Source organism: Danio rerio, chromosome 24 (genome assembly GCF_052040795.2).
Source record: "Danio rerio strain M-AB ecotype USA chromosome 24, GRCz13ab, whole genome shotgun sequence".
NCBI lineage: Eukaryota > Metazoa > Chordata > Actinopteri > Cypriniformes > Danionidae > Danio > Danio rerio.
The window spans coordinates 1,164,721-1,184,540 of record NC_141044.1 but is presented as its reverse complement, the minus strand read 5'-3'; the positions used below and the strand labels follow the sequence as shown (position 1 = coordinate 1,184,540).

General features: G+C 39.1%; 1 protein-coding gene and 1 long non-coding RNA gene across 9 annotated transcripts in view; one reads left to right on the top strand and one right to left on the bottom strand.

The window, feature by feature from the left end:
• The window catches only part of si:dkey-192l18.12, a 73,133-nt gene that overhangs the window by 11,285 nt on the left and 42,028 nt on the right, over positions 1-19,820 (top strand). Inside the window, exon 4 of one of the 4 annotated variants that reach the window (XR_015524654.1) lies at positions 3,314-5,863. The exons of the other annotated variants lie outside the window; for them this stretch is intronic. This is a non-coding gene — a long non-coding RNA (si:dkey-192l18.12). Of the gene's footprint in view, positions 1-3,313; positions 5,864-19,820 lie in introns of those variants that run through there. 4 annotated transcript variants of the gene reach the window in all.
• si:dkey-192l18.9 overlaps positions 1-19,820 on the bottom strand; it is a 49,287-nt gene that overhangs the window by 3,087 nt on the left and 26,380 nt on the right. For 2 of the 5 annotated variants that reach the window (XR_015524639.1, XM_087309020.1), the window contains exon 3: positions 3,292-3,858. Coding sequence is in view for 1 of the 5 variants with exons in the window: in XM_087309020.1 (XP_087165146.1) it covers positions 3,292-3,858 (567 nt within the window). In the remaining 4 variants the exon portion in view is untranslated. Of the gene's footprint in view, positions 1-439; positions 2,002-2,186; positions 3,859-19,820 lie in introns of those variants that run through there. The other 3 variants (XR_015524642.1, XR_015524641.1, XR_015524640.1) reach the window with 3 other exon arrangements.

Here is a 19,820-nt window from a genome sequence, read left to right as displayed (position 1 = left end):
ATTAATAGCATTAGTTGCAGCAGAATAATTTTACGATGCCGTGGTAAACTTTAACACCTTTACGCCACTCGCATACATTAAAAATAAAAATATATATATTTTGTAGTGGCTGTCTCCAAAATTAAACCAATAATAGACTTGTGCGTTAAACATTGTGCCCACCAGTCTCATTAGATGAGGTTAATATTAAATTATTAAACTACAAAAACATACTTATATGATTGTTAGACTGGTGCACGTTTAGTTTTGTCAATATTCTCCTGTTTATATAGGCCTACTGGTTTGTGTGCACCATTGTGTGCAACACCTGTATGTTTATAACCACCTCTGATCCTCAGTAGGGGTCCTCAGTAGGGGTAATTTTTGCGGTCACGTTCTGAAAAGTTTGGGAATCCCTGTGCTACTACTCCAAGAAAAAACTCATAGATGCTGATGTCCTAGCTTGGACTCAGCGGCATTTATTAACTCTTGCACCTACATTCCTTGTATTTAAACTATTACCGAGACCCAAGACATGCTTAAATATGCATACGAGCATCAAGTTTTGATCCAATTTCTACCTGAAAATCAAATCGTGGGAAACAGGAAAGAGTCAAAGTTAATGACCTGACAATTTAGACTCGACATACGGTTTTCAAATGGATAAAATAGCGAATAAAGGCCAGAGAAAATAAGACCAACAGAAATAAAATCCGCAAACCTCATATGGGACAAAACCCAGGCAGTATCTGTTTTTGCTCCCTCTACAGTTATACTACCTGCTTTTGAAAGTGGATGTAACCACAAGATACTTCTGCAACAAAGGCTGTATTACTTGTGGATGGCAGAATACACGCTGTGCCCTCTGCATGATGAATAACTGTACAGTGTGCGATTGTGCGATGAACTCAGCAGACGGACTCTTGCACTGCGCTTGAGGTTAGCAGTCCATCTTTTTAAAAGTGACTGGCGGCGATTCCTAGATCCCGTAATGTTTTTCCCAGCCTTCCCAGGAAAACTTCAGCATCGTGAATTACTCCCCGAATAAATCCACAACCGAACATCGCATTTTGATGCACAACGACAGCTAATCCATCACAGGAGCTCCTGAAAATAATCGAGACGTAATATGTTTTCCTCGTTGACCATAATTGATGTGCCGTGCACATACACGTTTGCTGACCACCTGGAGTGCAAGACTTGTCCTTTTAAATATCTGAATCAAGAAAGGAATAATTGACGATAAGCCATTGAATAATTAGAAACTAATGCACACCTAGATCAGCCATGATGTTGGCCTTCTACTGTGTTTTGATGTGATTTTTGACTGTAGTAGCTGTGAAATAATCATTCAGCGTAGTGATATGGAGCTGGAATGCACTCAAAACCTGCCGGAACTACTTTAGTTGTGCATTTATCTTAAAACAATTGCACATCTAAATGGCCTAATATTTATTGCAGTTGCGTTTCTGCTGAGGCTTTCAGTCATTCGTAGTGTTTTAAAGTCTAAATATTTGCGCCTTGACAGTTTTTATTTTTTAATTTGGTTCAAAATTAAGATGTAATATTAATTTTGCCGCGCAAATACACATTTACTGACCTCCTGGAGTGCATTACTTGGACTTGATGCTTTAAAAATGTAAGGAATAATTGATGATAAGCCATTGAATTATTAGAAAATAATGTACACCTGAGGAGGCCGAGATGTGAAGTCTTCTGTTGTGTTTAGATGTGATTTTTTTTTTTTACTGTAGCTGTGAAATAATGATTCAGCGTAGTGATATGGAGCTGTATACACTCAAAAAATGCCGGAACTACTTTCACTGTATGTTTATCTTTAAATAACTGCACACTTAAGTATGATCATCAGCCAATCAGCATCATGCATTCAACAGCACTATAGTATAAATAATAGCAAAGCATAGTATTGCGAACAGCACCTAATATTCATTGCAGTTGCATTTCCACTGAGGTTTTCAGTCATTCGTGGTGTTTTAAAGTCTGAATATTTGCTCCTTTACACTTTTTATTTTTTTAATTTGGTTCATAATAAAGATGTAATATGTTTCCTCATTGATCATAATGGATGTGCCGTGCAAATACATGTTTGCTGACCTCCTGGAATGCAATACTTGGGCTTTTGATGCTTTAAAATTGTAAGAAATAATTGAGGATAAGCCATTGAATGATAAGAAAATAACACACACCTGAGGAGGCCAAGATGTGAAGTCTCCTGTTGTGTTTTGATGTGATTTTTGACTGTAGTAGCTGTAAAATAATGATTCAGCGTAATGATATAGAGCTGTAATGCACTCAAAACCTGCCGGAACTACTTTAGCTGTATGTTTATTTTTAAATAACTGCACACCTAATTATGATCATCAGCCAATCAGAATCATGCATTCAACAGCACTATAGTATAAATTAATAACAATGCGTAATATTTCAAACATCACCTAATATTCATTACAGTTGCGTTTTACGCTGAGGTTTTCAGTCATTTGTGGTGTTTTAAAGTCTGAATATTTGCTTCTTTACACTTTTTATTTTTCAATTTGGTTCATAATAAAGATGTAATATGTTTTTTCTCATTGACCATAACGGATGTGCCGTGCAAATACACATTTGCTGACCTCCTATAGTGCAATACTTAAACTTTTGATGCTTTAAACTCTGAAAAAACGTAAGGAATAATTAAAGATGACCAATTTAATTATTAGAAAATAACACACACCTGAGGAGGCCAAGATGTGAAGTCTCCTGTTGTGTTTTGATGTGATTTTTGACTGTAGTAGCTGTGAAATAAAGATTCAGCTTAATGATATGGAGCTTTAATGCACTCAAAACCTGCCGGAACTACTTTCCCTATCTGTTTATCTGAAAATAATTGCGCGTCTTATGTTCATCAGCCAATCAGAATAATGCATTCAACAGCTCTATAGCATAAATTAATATCAATGCGTAGTATTGCGAACATCACCTAATATTTTTTGCAGTTGTATTTCCGCTGATGTCTTCAGTCATTCGTGGTGTTTTAAAGTCTGAATATTTGCACTTTGACACATTTTTTTTATTAAATTACCTCAGAAACATGTTAATTACCTGTGTATTTTAGTATGATTATAACATAAAAATTGCTAGTAGTTGCAAATTAGTTCTCAAAAACAATATCACATACTGTCCCTGTTGTGCAGCCCAAGATTATTATGACATGACGCTTCACTGGAAGCAGCTTCATCGAAAACTAAGTCAGCATGCAATGGAGTCCAATGCCTTAGTCTAATTAGTAAGTGTTCTAATTGGTCATATTACCTGATACATCTAAATGTTCCAGATTGGGACACTTGGAGACCACATCAAACACCGCGTCATTGGACACATTATAGCAGCCTGCCACCTCCAAACACCTCAGCTCCGGACAGCAGCGGGCGATCACTCGCAGCCCACGATCGGAGAGTCTCCGGCAGCCGCTGGCCACCACCGTCTCCAGGGTCAGACACACGTTGGGAGTATCCTGACACAACCGATGAGTGAGCACTTTTAGGGCCCGATCAGCATTTAGCAGTTCTCCATTTAGGCGAATGGTACTCCACAGCCGCGGGTCCCAGGATAGGTTATACCAGCGGCGGCAAACTCGAGCGCAGCGGCACAGGTGAGGAGTGGACAGGTACGAGAGGATGTGCAATAAAACAGGATCGGGAAGGATGTCGATTAAGGCAGTGTGAGGGGGTTTTGTAGACTTTGAGCGAGTGGCTGGAGGAGGGTGAATTAATGCCACTGTTTCCCCCAGGGAGGATTCACGGCCGTTGGGGACGGTTTGAGGAGGGTTTGGGTTCAGGATGAGGGCCGGACTGGGAGTCCTCATGCTCTGGTCTGAATCTGAATGGGAAGAGAGAGAGAGAGAGAGAGAGAGAGATCTAAATTATTTCAATGATATTTAAATATGGCATTAATATGACACTATGCTAGCATTATATATGCTTACTATGCATGTCAAATCACTCCAGTAAATTGAATTGAGTCTTCAACCCATAAATGAACGTTGTAAAGCCTAAAAACACAAACAGTTAAATGTAGATTATGCAACCGATGACTTTAACTACAATCTTGCGTAGGTCACAGCGAGGATGAAGGGGTTTACTGTGTAGATTTCCTTTCAGGGAAGCGGTTCATAAGCCTGTCATAAAATGAAAGATAATGAGACGAAATATTAAGGGGAAAAACAGTTTATAATAAGCTCTGGTCTTCCCTTCCTCAGTATTTCACGTCTTTTGTCAAGCCTCCTCCACAAAAATGAGCGCAAAGCATGAGCGAATGAGAGCAAAACATTTCCAAAGCCTGTCCTGAGGATTCATGCATTCCCTAAAATCTCGATTAATAGCCGCTTGCTGAGCTTCAGGACGGTCCTGCTGAGAAACTGAGGTTTATGTGCAATGCTTACATATTGTTAAGCCAGGAACTCTGACATGATGGATAAGCAGAGAGAGATTTTCCCTCTGCAAGCCACGTTTTGCATGCAATATTGCATCTACCAACGCTACATTAACAGTCTTCAGTGGGTATTTTTCATTACAGATGATGCACTGCATTACTGTATTATGCACTGCACAGCCTGAAGTACGCGCAGCTTTCTCTGATTTATGAGTTTGGCTTAAGCACACGTAGAGTTTTAGCAACAGGTGCATCAGATCAGGCATCAGCCGCATCTGCTTACACTAACATTTACAATAGAGGAACATGGAGCATTGATATATTTATTAATAGAGCACGATTACAGGAGGCCTCCAGCAACATGGGGAATTCAGCAGAATTGGCAGCTCTAATCAAAGAAATCTGTTCAATGTGTACACAATGTCATTTGTGCTTCATCTAAAACTCCACATCTATGATCCTCCTAGTCTATGCTGACATTATCTACAGAACACTCTAATGGCAAATGCACAGACGGCTGCTTCTTACTCAGGGCTGCTGTTTATGCTAATGAGGGACAGATGGACACAAGTGGGCGGGGCTTTCCCCCTCTAATGACACGTGCAAAGGGAGAATGTCATCATGTTCACCATTAGAGGCTGGAGATATTCACACTCTGTTGTTGTGTGTAAACCCCTTATCAAAGTGAGTTTTGCATAGTAGATCCCCTTTAAATGATATGAAAGATTAAAAAGATAAAGGCAGATTCATCCGCAGTGGAAAGCAGAACTCATAGACTGAGTGTCCCGCACGCTACACGTCTTTAGGGAAGCTCAGCATGAACAGACCACCCAGAATCTGCTGAATTCCCCCAGCGCCGAATCCTCAATCCTCAATCCTTCACGCTGTTTTCCTGCTGAATCTGATTGAATCTGTGAGCCGCTCTGAAATGTGCTGAAGGTCTCAGGAGGAGAAGTTCAGACCCCTTTCAGTCAGACGTGTGTACTCGGTCTGGCAGCGTGACTGTTGGGGATATTTATATTAAGCATTGCAGAATCAAAACAGGCTGTGTGTTATTCACTCATTCATTTCCTGTTACCACAAGAAAATACCTTTGACAACATTATTAAGTGGAAAAAATAGCCTATAGTAGGCAGGCCTGTGTGTGGCTGTGATGTATTTGTGTTATTTGTGCTCTGTTTGTGTGTTTTTCCCTCTCTCTCTCTCTCGCTCTGTTCTCCCATATCTGCTTTCATTATTCTCAGCTTCCGTTCATTGGTCTATTCAGCTGTCAGTCATTTCCTCCCCGGTTACGTCACTTTTACGTCACATCCAAAAAGCAAAGACCACCCGTCATAGAAGCACGCGCCAGACCACTCCCTAGCCCCCATAGATATATACATTAGATGTCGCCTGGCCTATTGTTGTCTATTGGAAGGAATGCGTCTTTAGCCGCCATCTTGGTACAGGGTAGCGCTCCTTTGAAATGAATGCGGGACCAAGGTACAGTGGAGGACTGTGGCCATCCAAAGCCAGAGATATACACATCTACACATATATCTATGATCGGGAGTTTTCCTGGATGTTAGTATGCAATTTTTTTTCTAATTACGAAAACTATAATTTTACATCGCTTTTCTACATTGATGGATCAGTGACCGCACGGGCATTCCTGACAAAAAGCTTGTGTTTGTGTGTACAGAAATGTATTATTCACCCTCCCTGTTAAATTTGATCTAATCATGTCCTGAAACACAGCTCCTCTCCTGCTTTCACTGCTCATACTGACGGAGGGAGCGATTCGTTTGTGAATGAATCCCCCGAGCGACTCTTTCACTAACGTTAGCCGACAATAATACAAGTTTCTGGCAGCGCAGCATCTCGTTGTCATATTTCTTTTGCATTGTTTGCTGATTTTATTCAACAAAACTAGCATAAGCCGAGTGTTTAGTGTGAGTTGGTGCTGCTTTGCTTATGGTGAATGCAGTAAGTGACACCCAGTAATTAGCACAAAAGTTCAGAACATACAAAAACAGAAAAAAACTGAATATTACCTATGAAGTGTTCTGCCTTTGTGCTTTGTTTTCTTTGTTTGCTCGTTACTACACCCGTAGACAGCGCTAAAGTCCTGCATCTTCATGTAATAACACTGTCTTGACTAGTGCAGTTGAATGACATTTGTCCTGGGAGCACTGTACCAATGTGGCGGCGCTACTGACGCATGCTCAGGGTCCCTATGCGATATCTAGTGTATATATCTAGCCCCTCTCTTTTCTCTGCTTTTTCCGCTTGTTTGTTTATTGCGTTGCGTTTAGAAATAACCCGTCTAACTGTGTATTTTGTTGTTGCTCGTTTCTGTGTTTACTATATCCGTCCTTTATTCGTATATCCTTCTCAGTTTACGTTGTTTACGAGGCTTGGACGAAGCGGATTGGTAAGACGGTCACGTGACATACATTTTGCAACACATAGGACTACTCTGCTGTTTAGTACAATAGGTTAGGGGCGAGCGCCACCCCTTGTACTTTTTGGACAGATAGATAGATAGACAGTCAGGACTCTGAAGAATCTTTGCGTGTTAATTAGATTGTTTTCACATAGTTAGTTAGTTAGATGCTTCTGTGAAGTTAGATTTATTTTGGGTTTTGTTCTTTTCATTTCTTTAGCTCCGCCGGCGTCCCTTCTGCCAGCTCTCTGTTTTTTTTTCTTTCTCTGTCTTTGTATTCGTCTCAGTGTTGTATATATTGCATAGTATATTTTTTAGCATTGCGTCATCGTGAATGAGTCGGCCTATCTGGTCTCGGAATTAAAAATAACAAGTCTTTATTGGTTTTTGTTTTCTGGTAATTTTATTTTTTGTTTTTCGGCTCGTTTTTTCCAAAATGAAAATCCAGTGACCAAAAGATACACTGGCCATGAAGTCTATGGTCCAATCCATATCTGTTTTCAAACAAAAAAAGGAAGAGAAAGAGTTTTGGCTTGATTTTCGTTTTTTTAATTTAGGGAAAATGGATAAACGACTTTAATATTCATTATACACATGTAGGCGGTGCTAAAACGCCCATTTACCTCTGATTGGTCAACCAAATCTGAGCTCCTGACGTAGCCCTCAATATAAAAGCCCTCTGTGGAACAGCTTTTAATTATTATTATTTCATTATACTGTATATAAACTAAGTTTACATATTCTGTCAGTTGATCAGTTATCAGTAGGCCCACACGGAATCTGCGCGCACAGAATTGTGCAGATTTCTGCAGATTTCTGCGTATTTCTAGCGCATCATTAATTCTGATTATTTACTTGAGTAAATGTGTGTCAATCTATATTTATTCAGTTTTTTAATTAGTTACAGTAATATTACTGACTAATATGAAGATGTGCATCTGATTTATGCACAATGCAGTTTGTACAGTGATATTTTCTGTATTTTAGTAGATATAATATATGAGACTTGTTTTGTTTATCAAATAAAGTGCATCTAATTGGATTTGCAATTTAAACAATTAATAAAAGTTAAAAAGGTATTACGTTTTATTTCACATATAAAGGTTTTAGTTATGAAACTCCCAAAATAATTACGCAGAAATCCGCAGATTTTTACCAAAACTATCAGCAGAAATTGCAAAAAAATGTCCGCAGATTCCGTCTGGCCCTGGTTATCAGGCTGACATTCATTGTGTATGCATAAATGAAAAAAAAATGTAAATTAGCAGTATTATTAGACATTTAAATAAGGTCCATTCGCTGCCAAACGTAAAAATAATAATGCAATGAATCATAATAATAATAATAATTTTAATATGAGCCTATAGTTTGCTACCAAACATCTTGTTGCTGTGCACCTGATGCTGAGCAAAGACAGCCATTTCTGAGCAGCCCCAGGTTTGCATGATCTTTTCCGGAGCAAGGCCTATATAATAATATTGATATATATTATATTATATATTTTGTGTGTGTGTGTGTGTGTGTGTGTATATATACATACATACATACATAAAAATGCTAGATTTTTTTATAGGCCTTGCCCATCGCAATATTTGGATTATTGTGGAATATTTTAAATGAGTGGGTTTAAATAAAATACAGTCAGGGTCAGTGGCTGTGCACGGGCAACATCTCCAGGTAGCCAACTCATTTAAGAGCCCAACTAAAAGAAGGTTAAGGGCAATAAACATATACAGTGTGGTCAGCCACAATGCCCATTTCTCATGTGCATACCTTAAATTAAAAAAACTAAAATCAAGCCAAAACCTTTTTTTTTCTTAATTCTCCTTTTTTGTTTGAAAATGGATATGGATTAGACAGAAGATACCCTGATTGAAATGGGACCAATAGATGTCTTTCCATTTTAATGTCTATAGGCAGAACGTCAAATGTATGGAGTTTAAATGATTAATTTAAATTCATTTTCGTAACATTATTCTTTCATATAAGGACATTATCCAGAACAAAAGATTTTAGAGTTTCTAAGGGGTTTATATAGAAAAAAAAACCTTCCCAAACCAAACAACTCTGGCCTTCATACTTCAGATTCCTGCGCAAAAACAGCATGATGATGAGCGTCCTTGTGTTTATTCTGTCTCTCCATAAATAATGGAGCAGCGTTTGGCTTATATCCAGTGTTTATGGACGTGTCCTTTGTTTAGGCATTGAACTGACCTCAGTTTATTCAGACTGGATGAACATAATGAACAGCTTTCTCTAATGCCATTGATCACTAGAGCAGTTCAGCTGTCAGAGAAACAGTCCATATTTATCCTTATATAACAGTATGTTTATATATGACAGACTTCTTGATCTTTAAAGTTCTATAATATGACAACGTGGTGTGCTAAAGCCCATACTGAATCTGTAAATGTAAATAGGTAATGAATGCATATTTGTTTATATAACAAACTCTGAGATTAATTAAATCACAAGAACTATTTTAAATGATATCAGACAATATTTGTATTCAAAACTAATTAACTGACCTGTTAAAAATCACAAACAGAACATGTAAATAAATAGTACATTTTGACAATAGCTGCTGTAATTTAGATTTTTTCAGCTTTATTTAAATTGACATATTTTTAAATAATTCTATTTTTATTTAATTTATTAGTTTAGAAATTGTAGCACTTTTATAACGTATAGTACTTATATTAATTTTAGTATTATTTTTATTTTTATTAATGAAATATTTTAATGTTTAGGCAACAGTAAAAATGTAAATGCAAATTAAAAATGATGATGAAAGAATTGCATTTTTAAATTATTATATTTAAATATAATTATTTAATATAATTATTTAATTATTAATCAAATATTGGTAATATTAATTAATTAAATTATTAATACATAATTATGCACTAGAACTAATAAATACACAGTTTTGCAGTTATATAATATATAATTAATTATAGTTGCATACTTTACACATTTTTAAATTATTATAGTTTTATTTCATTTATTTCATTTAACCTTTAGAAATTGTAACTTTAGTTCAATTAATTAAATACAAATATTAGAATGATTAGGTAATATTAAAAAAATAAGGTTAAAACGTAAACGCAAAAAAAAACATAATAAAATAATTGCATTTTAAAATAATAATTCTATTTAAATATAATCATTTCGTTGTTAAAACAATACAAAAGCATTTATAACAACAACAACAACAACAAAAAACATGTAATGAAAACAGACAAAAGTTTAAAACAGTGTGATAAATTACATTTATTTAATGCACTGTTTGCATAAAATCTAAATTTGACCAATCAGATGGGGCTGTACTATCTTTAGAGGCTAAATGACAACAGCCAATCAGAATGAAAATATCTGCATATCAGGTTTTTATTCATTCATTGTTTAAAAGACTATATGTTTGCATCTTAACAGTTTTTAAACCGAATTAGAGGTAAATCGATCTGAAAATATTTATTTTACCTTTTTAATATCATTAACTAAATAAATTATTTAAAAACATGCATGGCTAATAAGAATAGCATTTTTCAAGGAAAAGGTTATAAGAAATATTGCACATCACATAATTTTCCAGTATCTTTCAGATCTATTTTCAACAGCAGAAAGAGAGAGAATACTGATGATGTTTACCTAAAGAAGAGTTTCTCAGCTTTTCTCAGAGTGTCTAAAGAACTGTTGATTGCCAAAACACTGTAATTACATGTGTCAGCGATCAAGGAAATGTTCCATGTAAAGCAAAGCAGACCGACTTAATTAACTTCCCCCTTTTCAAACGAATTTCAATTGAATTGCGGTCTTCCCTTTCATTCTCTCTCCCGTTTGATCCAGAAACTGGGATCAGCTTGACTCGTGGCGGACTCATGCTGTGTTGGGTTTGGAGTCGGATTCAAAGCTCGTCTATCTGTTTAATTCCAATTGTGAAACCTAGACTAAACTGTGCACCAAAACAAATACACACTCGCTAGACGAAACACGGAGGACGAGCCAAAATAATTCAGACAAAACATCTCTCAGGCCTGGACAAGAGTTTTATATTTAGCTGGCGGTTCTCACAGGCAAAGCATTACAGGAAAAAGTGAGCCGCTTAGAATTTTCAGAAGCTTGCACAATATATAAATGCAGCTGATGTCAAAATTATTAGCAATTCTGTGAAATTATGACTCTTTAATTGCAAATATTTCCCAAATGATTCAGGAATTTTTCACAGTATTTCCTATAATATTTTTTCTTCTCGAGAAAGTCTTATTTGTTTTATTTCAGCTAGAATAAAAGCAGTTTTAAAAAAAAAAATCACTTTTTAAGGTAATTTTCCCCCTTTGTCTACAGAACAAACCACTGTTATACAATGACTTGCCTAATTACCCTAACTTTAATCTAATTAAACCTTTAAATGTCACTTTAAGCTGGGATAAGTAAAGGAATGCCAGATTTGTTGACCAAAAAGTTAATTTACAATTGAAATTGTTTTTTTTTACCCCCAAAAAATAAATCTGTGGAGTTGAAGGTTATTATATAAATAGCTTAAGCATATGATAATTATATTATAGTATTTAAAAAATGCTTGGAAAAAAATGCCCTCAATAACCTTGCTAGCTGTCAAATAAAGATCAGATTTAATAATTAATATTTTTATAATAATAATAATAATAATAATAATAGTTTTTTGTTCATTCATTAATTAATTTTTCTTTGGTTAGTCTCTATTTCAGAGGTCGCCACAGCGGAATGAACCACCAACTACTCCAACATATGTTTTACACAGTAGATACCTTTACAGCTGCAACCCAATACTGGGAAACACCCATAAACACTCATTCACACACACGCACACACTCATACACTATGGTCAATCAAGTTTAATCAGTTCCCCTATAGCGCATGTGTTTTGCATGTGTGTGGGGGAAACCGGAGCACCCGGAGGAAACCCACACCAACACGGGGAGAGCATGCAAACTCCACACAGAAACACCAACAGACCCAGCCGAGACTCTAACCAGTGACCTTCTTGCTGTGAGGCCTCAGTTCTAACCACTGAGCCAGCATGACACCACAATAATATCATGCGTAATAAAAGTAAACTCATAAGGATTCTTAACAAGAGGAACTTTTTCAAGACAATTTATTCTCTATTATTATAAGCCAGCCTTAAATACAGGTATCTTGTGAAATGTCTAGTAAAATATTACGTACTGTCACAATGGCAAAGACAAAGTCAACTAGTTATTAGAAATTACTTATTAAATTATTATTGAATTAAAAAAAATCATTCATTCATTCATTTTCCTTTGGCTTAGTCACTTATTCATCAGGGGTCGCCACAGCAGAATGAACAGACAGCTATTCCAGCATATGTTTTACACAATGCATGCCCTTCCAGCTACAACCTAGTATTGGGAAACACCCATACACACTCATTCTCACACACACACATTCACTACAGCCAGTTTAGTTGATCAGTTCCCCTATAGCGCATTTGTTTGGACTGTGGGGGAAACCGGAGCACCCGGAGGAAACCCACACCAACACGGGGAGAGCATGCAAACTCCACACAGAAACACCAACTGACCCAGCCAGGACTCGAACCAGTGACCTTCTTGCTGTTAGGCCACAGTGCTAACCACTGAGCCACTGGGCTGCCCTACTTTGGGAAATGGTTTTCAAAGAATGAAAGGGTTAATAATGCGTTTTCTCCAATCAGTTTGTGAGTGTATGATTAGCCTGGTATCTCTTCCAGCGGTCTGACCTTGTTGTGAACCGCCTGCATCTGGAGCAGGAATGGCCAGATATGGCAGAAACAGGTTCAACATCTGCTCTTCAGCTCGGACCAAGCCTATGAAAGCAGAGCTTGTGCATTTCAAGCGGGAAACCACAGTCGAGTCTTTCAGCTGAAGCTATTCCCCAGTGATGGACAAAACAGGACTCGCTGTAGAGATCCGTCATTGGCTGATCTCTAAACGCCGTGACTTTTGTGTTACAGCACTGATGACAATGAACATCAGTTCATCAGTGTGTTCTCAACAGAGTCTCAGAGTCTGTTTCTACGAGTCGCCCCCTGCTGAGACAAATAATAGTGCAACGGCAAGGTATGAAACCATCTCGAAATCATGATGTGCCATCAGCGGAGGAGAGCTAGGCCGAAATTCACTCTCATTGTGTGGGATTTCCAGCCATTGTATAATCCTCTAACAGAAGAACTCTAGTTCTGTCCGCTTAGATATGCAATATAAACTCCATCATTCATCAGAGTATCGCAGACTATGTGGGCAGGTTATAGGCTGTAGTTTCATACCTAAGGTTTGGGTTCATGACAACCCCCTAACCCTACATCTGAGCAGTAATAACAGTGAGTCCTGCCTTAGCAAACAGCACTAAACACACACTCTCTGTGAAAGCCATCACCTGCGCATGCTGTGAGGAAACACAGCACTGAATGACAGAGCAGGGAAAAGAAGAAGTCAGCGCGCATTATTAAGAAACGCAGATGATGAAGGCGAGGGAAAGAGCTGCTTTTGGCACCATCAAACTTATTTTCCCGAGCTTCAAGCTGCAGTGAAAAATCTGTCAAGTCTTTTTGCTTGATCTACACTTGGATCCTGACCCAGTGCTTACTATATAAGGACATTCTGATTATAAATATTCCCTGAGCAATGAGCAGAAATCCCTTACATATTGTTTGATAACAGACAAACAGCTGTTAGTATTGTTACGAACAAATCCTTCAACTGCTAAACTATGACTCGAAGCCATAGCCCGATCTCTAACACTGCTGTCCTTTCTGACAATATTAAAGATAACTTCTGTCTTTCAAACGACTGCTCAATTACGAGCAAGGGTTATCTTATCCAGGACGTCTTACTGACCGCAGCCTTGACTTTTTGTGTCTAACTAAGACTTGGCAACCTAGAGGTTTGATTACACCTGTCAATCCAACACAATCTCACGGCAATTCGTAACTTTTTCATTTAGTGGCTAATTCATACAAATTCGTACGATCTAATTCGTACATTTTAGTACGATTTGCGTATCCCCCAATGACGGTTGGGTTTAGGGGTGGGGTTAGGTGCCACGCCTCCTTTTTAAAATCGTACATTTTCTTACGTCTGAACTCGTACGAATTCGTACGAATTAGCCACTAAACTGCCAAAACGTAAAATAATTACGTTTTTTTGTGAGATCAGGCTGGTCAATCCTGGGGCTCCGATCACAGAGGAGGTCTCGGGATAATAGGTTGAAAGTCTCGCCGGTTCCCGTTCCTTCATTCCCTTCTTTTAAATCTGTTATCCAAGTTCTCTGGATCCACACCTACTTATGTTGCTATAATTTATCGTCCCCAAACCAAACAATGACTTTCTAAGCAGCTTTTTAACACACATTACCACCCTCTCACAATATAATACAGTTTTAGGAGATTTTAATATTCAATATCAATAATATTAATAACTCTTACAAGAGATTTTACATCCTGTCTTGAGAGTTTTCGGACTTCAACAGCATGTCAATGTCCCCACATACTTTAAGGCCCCGTTTACACTAAGGGGGTAACGTTTTGCTACGGTTCCACCATCCGTCCAAACTACAACAGAGTTTTCGAGCGCCGAAAACGGAGCATTTTGGAAACATTGGAGAGGCCATTTTCATTCTGAAAGGCTGCTGCTCCGTCCGTCTCAGTGTGGATGAGGGAAAACGGAGGCGGGGCTGCTGAGATTTGCTACCTGATTGGGGCTTTTGTGTCCTTATTCGTCAAGCCCCTATCACATGACTATAACACATGGCTTTAAAGCTACCGGAAGACAGTACTGTAAACAACAACATGGACAACAGAAATGGGAGCGTTGTTTGCACTATTGTCTGTTTTAGGCGTCATTGCGCGGTTATTCATTTGTTACGTTTAGTAAAAACTCAACCTCGTCGTCTGTCCACAAAAATACCTCTCTTGCTTTCTTTGCCATCGCGTTTAATGTTCAACCGGCGTTTGTTGACTACCAATAACCAAATGCCGAGCGAGACGCATGCTTCCTGTTTATACTAGAACGCGCATGCCCAGAGTGCGCGAATGGTCACGTGATATACGTTTTTGGTGGCGTAGTGTTTGGTGACGGAGATATGTTCAGAGACGCTAGTGTGGACGCGGATCGTTTTTGATCTAAAACACTGTTTTAAAACTAAAACACACAAGTGTAAACTGGGCCTAAAAGACACATTCTTTGACCTAATCTGTGGCTCTGGTGTCTCACCCGTTGACCATTTAATTTTGCACTCCTTCTTTCCTCCACCAAACCTCCCTGTACCAAATCTCCTTCTGTCACATAACATATTGACAGGATTTTGTTCTGCAAGTATTGACTCCCTTCTTGAGACTACTAACCCTGGCTTTTGGACTTGTTGCTGGTAACAGTCTGGATGATCCTTTTCTTCTTTGGTCTGGCGCACACAGCGTTCATTTCTCTCAAAAAATACTCATCTGACCACACGCTTCCACTGTCTGATGGTCCATCCCAGATACTTCCGAGCTCTAAGAAGTCAATGACATTTCTGGACACTGTTAACATAGGGCTTCTACTTGGCACAGTACAGATTTCACTGCCATTTGTAGACCCCTTGTGGTTGTTTGTTGTTGGCGTGTGGGCATCTGGTCGGAATCTGGTCATCTTTCGTCTTGGACCCGAGTTGGGCTAGCAACATGACTTTTGAATTAAGTAAATAAATGTATTTTTCTATCGCAGTTGCACTCTCCTTCTCCTTATTTGTGGTGACCGGTTTAACAGGTGCTTGACAGGTTTGCCACAGTAGTCCTGAGCCCATGTGGTGATCTGGCTTGTGGATGGATGAGGATTCTTGATGCAGCGCCGCCTGAGGGATTGCAGATCACAGTTGTTTTTATAATAAACATTTCAATAATTTTGTCATGTGTATATATTGGCAAGCTTGCGATTATGGGCCCATCTTTGCTCCTAAAGCATTAGACCATTTGTGGATGGTGCTTCTGTACCAAACCATAATCACCATCGCCTGTTGACATCCCCTGTTTCAGATCACATCATTACTTAACCTGTTTCCCTGATTACTGCTCTAAACTGCTCCTGTCACAACTGTTTTGGAGTGTGTTGTAGGTCTGAATGACAGGAAAGGATGCATGTTTACAAATAAACTAAAGTTGACCAGACAGACATCAATATTTTGAGCTCATATTGTCTGCAATGAAATACAAGTCAGAGTAAATTTGGACAGCACTACTTTCTTTTTCTGTTTGCGTTCTCCATACTGTCCTAACTCTTTCTGATTTAGGCTTATATTTGACCAAAAAAATCTGTTAAGTTATTCTTCAGGGAGTCTGGTGATGAGTTAAAGCTCTGGAGCCAAGATGGAGGGCAGCTGGTGCTTCACTGCTGCCAGTAGCTTTAATGCAGCGTTCAGGAGCTTTACTGATGAATTCTTCCAGCAGGTCTTTCCACATGTGCGGATCGGCCAAATGAAAAGTGCTGCCGCTGGGCTGTGAGAAACACTCCACTGTTCTTTACTACGTTGACATTGGCAAAGACACGCCGTTTATTAAAAAATGAGGGAAGTGCATTGTCTGGGACATTAATGGTGAGTGTAGCAGCAATGATTGAAAATCTTTTCTACAGAAAGTGAAGTCATTAAAGGGATAGTGCACCCCATTTACTTTCATCAGGGGTGTCCAAACTGGGTCCTGGAGGGCCGGTGTCCTGCATATTTTAGGTCCAACTCCAATTAAACACACCTGAAGCAGCTAATCAAGCTCTTTCTAGGTATACTAGAAACTTCCAGGCAGGTGTGTTAAAGGAAGTTGGAGCTAAACTATGAAGGACACCGGCTGTCCAGGAGCGAGTTTGGACACCCCTGACTTACATGAATATGAATTTCTGTTGAACACAAGACAAGATATTCTGAGGAAAGTGTTGGAAAAAGCTGTCATTGACATCCATAGTTAAAACAAAAAACACTATTAAAGTTAATGCATTCTTCAGTTTATCTTCCTTTGTGTCCAACAGAAGAAATTAAATCAAACAGGTTTGGAACAAGTGTTGGATTAGGAAATAAAAGGTCATAAAGGGATGGACATGGTCAGCAACAATACTCAGGTAGGCTGTGGCGTTGACATGATGCTCAATACAAGTGATACAAGGCAGGATGATCCATGCTTTCATGTTGTTGAGGCCAAATTGTGAGCCGAGCATCCGAATGCGTCAGCAGAAATGGAGACTCATCAGAGCAGCAACGTTTCTCCAATCTTCTATTGTCCAGTTTTGGTGAGTCTGTGTGAATTGTAGCCTCAGTTTCCTGTTCTTAGCTGACAGGAGCGGCACCCGGTGTGCTCTTCTGCTGCTGTAGCCCATCCGCCTCAAGGTTGGCCGTGTTGTGTGTTCAGAGATGCTCTTCTGCAGAGCTCGGTTGTAACGAGTGCATATTTGAGTTACTGTTGCTGGAACCAGTCTGGCCATTCTCCTCTGACCTCTGGCCTCATCATCAAGGCATTTGCGCCCACAGAACTGCCGCTCACTGGATATTTCCTCTTTGTCGGAGCATTCTCTGTAAACCCTAGAGATGGTTGTGCGTGAAAATCCCAGTAGATCAGCAGTTTCTGAAATACTCAGAGCAGCCCGTCTGGCAACAACAATCATGCCACGTTCAAAGTCTCTTAAATCCCCTTTCTTCCTTAATTCTGATGCTCACTTTGATCTGCAGCAGATCCTCTTGACCATGTCTACATGCCTAAATGCAGTGAGCTGCTGCCATGTTATTGGCTGATTATAAATTTGTTAATGAGCTGTACCTAATAAAGTGGCCGGTGGGCGTATATAATTTTTAGAGCGTAACTTTACCACCAACTATTAAATACCACTAAATTAACAACTAATTCCGTTAAGGTAAGAGGTTGCAAACTATTTATATGGGCTGAATTTAAACAAATTGAATCAACTTAATTTGTCTGTTTAAATTCAGCACATATTCTTTTTTTTGCATCCTCTTACCTCAAGGAAATGTAGTAAATCCAATGATTATTTTCAGTGTATGCATGGGCAGATGCAAGTGACCTTTCCACTGTGACATCTACTTCAAATCAGACGATGTGTTTTCCCTCCCCATCCGTATTTCCCCAGTCCAGCAGATCTGCTCAGTTTTACACCTAATCATTAGCTTAACACCTCCAGCACCATCCGATTTCCATCGCAGCACTACACTATCATTTATCCCACTGATATATAGACCGTTCCTGTGGAATCTTGAACTTGTTCCCTGAAGTAGACTGAAACTCACTGGCATCTCCTCCAACATGTGCACAGCAGACTCGCACAAATCACATGCAAACACTGGTAATGGGCTGCGGGATGCTCTGGAAGGCCCCCTGGACTATATAGTTATGACAAGAAGCAAATTGCGGTGACTGCTGTAATGTGGCGGCGGTGCACATCTGGAGGGCTGACTGAATGATCTGGAAGCAGAGGGATTGATGAGGTAATGCTGTGGGGTTTAACCAGAAAGAAAGCTGTGCTCCAACATTGCATGAACTCTTATCCCTCAAGCACATCGTAAAAAAAAACGGTTGTAGTTTAGGTACATCCAGGGGTGTAGCGGACATCTAAAAGTGTGGAGGACAGCTGCATGAAATCCAAAAGTTTACATTCTTAATTGTCTGTCTTTAAAAGTGAGGAGGACGTATTCCCCCCGGTTGCTACGCCCCTGGGTATATCGCTGTAATAGCTGCGAGCTGAGAGGTGTTGAATTGTTGATTGTGAACGGGTTAGTAGAAGCCCTGGGGATCGACCCTAAAATTGGCTCCATCATCTTTGCATCATTACATTACAAACCACAGGAGAGGGACAATTCTCCAGCAGGATAGCGCTCCTTCTCATACTTCAGTCATACTTCAGCCTCCACATTAAAGCTCATGAAAGCAAAGAAGGTCAAGGTGCACCAGGATTGGCCAGCCCAGTCACCAGGTATGAACATTATTGAGCATGTCTGGGGGTAAGATGAAGGAGGAGGTGTTGAAGATGAACACAAAGAGTCTTGATGAACTCTGGGAGTCCTGCTGAACGCTTTCTTCTTCATTCCAGATGACTTTATTAATCAGTGATTTGAGTCATTGCAGAGATGTATGGATATTTGATGCTGATCATATTTTATTGTGCTCAAATAAGCGTTATCTAGAGGCCTTTGTCTTTCATATGAGCCACTTCTGATACCAAATGATCAACTAGAAGTCCAGTTATTATTTGCTGTTGGATTTTTAACAAGTCATTTAACAGGTTAGTGTAAGTTTGATGTTGTTGGCTAAAATAAATAGGTAATCGTCGCAAGTTCTGCATGCATAATGTGGCCTGCCCTACCCAATAACATGTTAGTATGTGATACTCTGTGAGGTTTAGCCTTTGCACTTGTCAGTGTCGCTCTGGGGAAATAAAAACAGCTCAGTCACGCGTCTGAATCTGCAACACCTGCAGCCAATCACAATCAAATTAAAGAAAGTACAAGCGAGCCGGAATGGTGAGCTAATATTCCTTTATAGTATAGTAGATGTTTTGCCAATGACCGCTATTTGTTGGAAGTGTGAAATGGGATTTTTTTTCAATCTTCTGGCTTTCATGTCACGTCTCAGCACCGATGTTGAGCGTGTTTCTGTGGGTCCATCAGTCAGTATATGAGCTCATTCTCCTGCAGCTCCAGAGCGATTATTCACATGTCGTTTATTCACCCGTGCACATGAAGACGTTTAATCAGCTCAACAAAACTCCGTAATTGAGCTCTCCTTTACTGGCTTATGTAAACATGACTGAAACCTCAATATCTGTTTTCCATCAGCCCCAGCGAACATGTTTGGAGTGTTTGAATTATGACACTGAGTTTATTAGGGTCAAGGACTCATCTTAAGAATGAACACAATGCTGAATAGGGCTGTAGCGCTGCACATGTTACTGCAATTAATTGACTTTACATAAAA